The sequence below is a fragment of the Pelmatolapia mariae genome, linkage group LG22 (genome assembly GCF_036321145.2).
Source record: "Pelmatolapia mariae isolate MD_Pm_ZW linkage group LG22, Pm_UMD_F_2, whole genome shotgun sequence".
Classification (NCBI taxonomy): Eukaryota; Metazoa; Chordata; class Actinopteri; order Cichliformes; family Cichlidae; genus Pelmatolapia; species Pelmatolapia mariae.
This window is the reverse complement of record NC_086245.2, coordinates 26,332,909-26,338,908: the sequence shown is the minus strand read 5'-3', so window position 1 is coordinate 26,338,908 and position 6,000 is coordinate 26,332,909. Positions and strand designations below refer to the sequence as shown.

At 43.3% G+C, this 6,000-nt stretch overlaps 1 protein-coding gene across 5 annotated transcripts in view; it reads left to right on the top strand.

The window, feature by feature from the left end:
- The first annotated feature begins 506 nt into the window (after positions 1 to 506).
- LOC135933210 (triple functional domain protein) overlaps positions 507 to 6,000 on the top strand; it is an 80,578-nt gene continuing 75,084 nt past the window's right edge. For 4 of the 5 annotated variants that reach the window (XM_065471239.1, XM_065471238.1, XM_065471237.1 and 1 more), the window contains exon 1: positions 510 to 821. In XM_065471239.1, the coding sequence (XP_065327311.1) occupies positions 752 to 821 (70 nt within the window). In that variant the 5' untranslated portion in view covers positions 510 to 751. Of the gene's footprint in view, positions 822 to 6,000 lie in introns of all 5 variants that reach the window. The other variant, XM_065471240.1, reaches the window with a different exon arrangement.

Below are 6,000 nucleotides of genomic sequence, written 5' to 3'. Positions count from 1 at the left end.
AGTCCAGGTCACAATCAGCGCTCCGGGAAAATATTATCATGAGATGGCCTGAATCAAAACAGAGGACCTTTCATGTATGGCTGTATCCGGGAGGGTTATCTTATCTCTGCTCTTTGCTTTCAGTAGGCTAACGTAACATTTATACACTTTTTATGGTTGAGTCGCTGAAACAATCAGGAGTACTTGAACCATATGGAACGGTTGTATATTTTCTCCTTAAAAGTTGGTGCTTTCCCCGAAAGTGGCGCATAATTGGTGTGGATTAGACAGCTTTTAAACGGGTCCTTTTTATGTATTTACCGCGACTGTCGGACTTTATTTTCTTTTCAGTGTTTGTGTGTCGGCTTTTTGTGACCTATATTTCGCCGTAAGTTGGTCGCACACGCGTTAACAGTGACCGCCGTCGTTCGTCGATGACCCAGCCTCTGCTCATTTCCGAAAGCTTACGGAGATTCACCGAGCAGCGACCCAGCCCCTCCCGTCCCCCCCTCTCGTCACCGCTCCAGCGACTCTCCCCTCGGCTCCACTCCGAGGAGGAACCCGGTGCCCCCGGCTGATCGTTTCCAATTACGTTACCCCAAGATGGAGGTCTGCAGATGGCACTGCTAGCGTCAGCGACTCCCCGCAACCGTCCGTGTGGCTTTAATGACGCTTTTGTCAGGACAGGAGTGATTGTGTGCCATCTTTTTGTCGATATTTTGGGGGGCTCTACTTGGGAGATACCGAGCTCCAGGTTCGGGTTGTGGCAGCCATGAGCTCCGGGGAAGGAGCGGAGGAGACCACGAAGGACGCCAGCGACATAGAGGCGTTCTTCAAAACCGGTAAGCCCAGGAAAAGAGTGGGAGAGGTCGGACTGAGCTCCGCGGAGAGCTCTCCTCTGGTCCAGCTCTGTGAGGGACATTTTTTCCTGTCCATGTTGAAAGGTTTGGGGCTCGCACAGTGAAGAATATGGGAGGTTTTAGCCATTGAATTTCATAACTGTCGACATAAATGAAACTCACAATAAATGCCAGTGACCCACACAGCTGCGGGCATCTCCGAAATATGTTCCTTGACTTCCTTTTCTGAGCAGCTGCATCCTATAGCTCAACCAGACTATGGAAAGACAACGCTTGCCGGGTTGCTAATGACCAGAGTTCCATCTCCGGACACCTCGCCTAGATATTGCAGTGTTACCAACCTCCCGATCCAATAACTTAAAACCACTCGCATCGATGTAAACTGACAGCAAAAATAAGTGAAATGAAACAGGCTGGCGTTAGGAGAAATAAAAGAAGGGGGTAAAACAGCAATTGTAAATATGCGTTTTCTATTCAAACGCAGCCTGACTGGTTTGGATTCTCCCGACTTTTGGTTATTGGGGTTAATTAAGCGTTAAAGTGGCACAACTGTAATGTATATTTAGGTTTAAGCCAGCGGAGTAGTTTTAGAGTTTATTAGAAAGAGACATGGAGCCGTACACAGCTGTCCGACAATGGACCCAGGAGCTTGCTTATTCCAACAGCAGCTACCAGTGCTGCTAACCTCAGAGCTAGTGAATCCCGATCAGATTTGGTGAATCCTGTTCGCTAGCTGGTTTAGCTTAGTTAGCCTGGCAGTTAAAGCTGGTTTGTTGGTGGGTGGTTTTTTTGTGTATTGGGAGGAAACGTATATGAGGAGTGTCCGCTTAGCTTTGGTATTCCGTCAAGTCGGTTTTGTTTGTAGTTTTCCATGCTGTCAAAAAAATAGCACAACGGCGCAAGCTATGTAAACAATACCCGGCGTGGCACGTATAGCCTGGGTGTGCACTGTGCAGGATAAGCTAGTTTTGTAACATGGCTAGCAGAAGCGAAAGCGTCTATTTTTCCTCGGTCAAACCTCAGAATGCCAGTGACACACATTTCTCCATGTAACACACACTTTATTATCTCAATATAAAGATGTTACCCCGTCGCATGTGCATAATCGCTAGCATTAGCTAAGCAGGCTAATTTGTCAGCGAGGACTGTGTTGAAGTCTTAACACGGGCCTACAGTCATTGCATCGGCTCCAACAATAGCTCATAAAACATGTTAATTCCTGGGGACACTACCGGACGTCTGAGCACAGTGGAATACAGGCCGTACGATTTGATATCACTTTCACGATTTGACACTGTGAAAACATGACTTAAGGATGGCGTTTGTTATGCATTTGCATGGCTGTCAGTAAACGTGCAGCATGAAACACACACACAGTTTGTACAGATAATCACAATATACTCGAATGAAATGCTGATTCCTGGAAAAAGGTCTGCCTGCAGTGTTTGTGGGTCTTTCATATGAAAATCCAGTTGAGCCTGTGGACTCTTGCATGTGCTGGATAACCCTTAGCTCATCTCAGGGGGGCTGCTGAATGAGATCCAGTGCTTGATGTCATGTCTGCAAGTGTCATCATCTAACTCCACTTAAATACACCCCAGTGGTTACTGTTGCACGCTGCAAGTTTGTAAGAGTAACCTGCTGAGAAGCGCTAAAACCATTTCTTAGTGAATCGGTTGTTGATTGTGTAGCATGTGTAATGGTATTTGCAGTTTGTTTGTTTGTTTTCAGGTGCTATGCATTTTAGTACCTGACACAGAAATATACAATAGTGAAGTGTATGAGGAATAAAATGCAGAGGGTGCTAATGTACTCTGCCAAAAATCACTGCATGTTCTACTACAGTATCATGTGTGGTAGATTTTGAAGTACACTTTAGAGGGGCTGTAAACAAGGATGAGAATGCAGCGTATTGACATTCAGCCTCTGGCTCCTGTGGTTTTGTGTCTAGTGAGATAATAAGCCACAGAGGGAAGTTTGGTATCCGTATTGAGCTGATCTGATGGTTTCCTCTTAAGGACAGAGAGGCAAGAAGAAGCATCCTGTAACTCGCTAACGACCGCACTTTGTGTGTTTTTGTTGATGTTGCACAGCTGCAGCCATTCTGCCTCACTGTTAATCGGATCTGTTCCTAATTTATTTATTGTATAATTGAAATTTCTAGATATGCCCCCCCCCACTCCACCCCCTGTTCTTATTACCACAAGCCCATCTGCTCCAGTTTTAATTTGTAGTTTAGAAATGGCTCTTTAGTTACCAAAAGAGCTCTTCAGCCATATATTAACTTTTGTTTGTCTGCGAGAAGCAGTGAGAGCGATAATTAGCTTGTGTTGTGTGTGTGAGCTTAGGGGTTGAACTTAGTATGGTTTGGGCTGCCTCTGTCGAATTATTAGAACTGAAATTGTTGATACAGTGAGAAGAAATCACACACTCGATGGATCGCGAATGAACATTTCGTGCCATTATCTGCAGCTGGCTTTGTTTAATCGTATGAATATTTTAACACCAGTGTCATTTATATTTCAGGCCAGTCTGTACTTGATGCGTTCAATCAACCCGTCAATGGGCAAAGATTCAAATCCTGCCTGTGTTCAAACACTAACCTTAAACTTTAGGCGACTATTGCTGATTTTTAACACTATGTGAAGCTAAGAGTGACAAGAGTGTGTATCTGTTTGTGTTAAGGGAAAGTATATCCCTGTTTTTCCTTAGAAATGAGCTGATGTATCGGCCGATACTAGGCCTCTTGTCTGAAATCGACGGCTGATATTTGTTTATGTCAGTTCAGTTTTCAGAGTTTACTGTAGTTAAGAGCTGAAAGACTTTATGCCCAACAACTGGTCTGTTTTAATGGGGAACTTAATTATTACACAGAAAAATTAAGGAGGTATAAAAACAATATCAAACATCTGTATCCATCCAGATTTTCTTAGTCGGTACATTCTCCGTTTTCCTTACTAAAGCCCACTTTGATCAGGAGTCGACCACACCAGAAGTTTAGCTACACTTTTAATCCCTCAAGTATATTTATTTTAGTGAAATGAAGTGCAATTTCAACAATACATCTCATATATGAATATGAGTGGAAGATCCTAAAAACTAAGGTGAGCCAAGTCGAGTAGGTACTAGTGGAAAGGTTTCAGTGCTCGTGTGTCCGGCACTTACAGGGTTGCTTTCAGCAGGACAGTGATTGACAAGACCACCTACTTTATGAGATAATTCTAGTTATGGATGGAGATTTACTGTAAATGTAACTGGACTGGGTAACAACCTGCGAGCCACATCCAGTGTGCAGCTCTTTAGGGTATAAGGAAATGCTTATTTGTCTGATATGCTGGTTCACACTGTGCACAGTCTCCACTTCCTTGAGCTTTCTCCGTTCTTTCTGATAATAAATGAGCTTTTTCTTATTGTTTCAAACCATTTTTAAATGGAGCATCCCTGTATTGCTGTGAGTCAGCCATGTCTGTGGTGAAACCAGTATTGAAACTAATACAGGCCTCAGCCTACCACTGTTTTTATACAGCCAGCTCGGTGGGAGCTTAAGTGTCACGTTCGGGCTCTCCACCTTTTTTGTTTTGCTGCCGAACTTGTGGGAATCTTGTTCTGACACGCACAGGTTTGAGTGTCTCGCCACAGGGCAGGCTATGCTTTTTTTTTTTTTTTTCCTTTTTTCTTTCCGTCCCCAGCTCCATCCTCGTCTCTTTTTTTCCATCCTTTAGCGTTTGGTTTCTTTGTCTTTCCATGTCTTCTCTCTTTCCTTTCTCACCTTCCATCCGTCCGTCTGTCTCTCTGCCTGCTGGCTGAGCGTTCATTTGCCGATGTCTGTTTCATGTTTTCCCTCCCCATTCGTTCATGCTGCGTCGTGTCGGTCCTCTCCGTCCTGATGCAAAATGACAGCTAATATTAAAAGAGAAAAATGCTTCCCTGCGTCTCTATCTATCTCTTTCCTCTCTGTCTCCCAGACTGGAATTAATACCAAGGCCTCAGAGCTGTGATACAGGGAGCTTTGTTGTGGCATGTTGTCAATCCTCAAATTATTCCACTCCGAATGTATCTTTAGCTACACCGACGATGACTCAGAGATTGATTTGGTGTCAGTTTCATACATTTATTACTTGTTGGTAGTGCTGGGGCACCATTCGCAGCGGGAAAATTTACAGTCCTCACTACTGGCCCCTCGTGAATGAACATTTAGAGGCTACAAAGTACCGTTCATAATGTCGGCCTGTGTTTGAATGGACATCAGTGTGTACGTGTGTTTGTGTGCCTCTGTGTGTGCAAGAAATTGAGTGAAACAGACAAGCAGGGAAAGAGGGAGGGAGAAATGTGATCCAGAGTTTGCATTTATGACTCAGGCCCATTCACCCAGGATGAAGTCTGTGCACACGCTCAATGCAAACACGCGCACACACACATGCGCTCTCTCTGAGACTAATGGATATTGATCCAGGAGATGGAGACTGATTGAGGTCCCTCAGTGAAGGTTTCCTCCAGGCTTAAAGCTGCCAAGTCAGACGCAGAGCAGAGGCTAAAGCCTAATGCTGCACAAAGCAGATTTCTTTTATCATCCCGTGTTTGTTGGATGGAGGCAAACGAAGGGATTGGTGCATCGCAGATCAATACAGACAAATAAGTCAAGGCTAAGGTTGTTGTCACTTTGTTTTGCTCTTTTATCCTAGAGGGGCCAAAATCCAAAATAAATGACTAAATGAATTAAACAAAGAAGTGATATTAATTCTGTTCTTTAATTGATCAAGTTATTAAAATTTAAGTTGTATCAGTTTTATTTACTGCATTCATTTGCACAAACTGGTTTATTTTTCTACATTTCTTTCTATTTGCAATTTGAATTTTTATCAATGCAAATCAACAAATCAATAGTTTGATTTGTAATTGAGGCATCTATTTACTTTCTCTGAGAAATGTTGGAGACTTGTAAGAGGAAGAATTAAATAAAAATGTTGAACTAGCTACAAAAATCTCCTCTGTAAAAATCAACCTAGCATGTAGACTCATTGGCCACTTTATTAGGTGCACCATTTGCCTTTTGAAATGCCCTAATTCTTTGAGACATAGAGTCAACAAGGTGCTGTAGATATTCCTCATAGATTTTGGTTTATGTTGACATTACAGCATCACACAGTTGCTGCACGTCCAT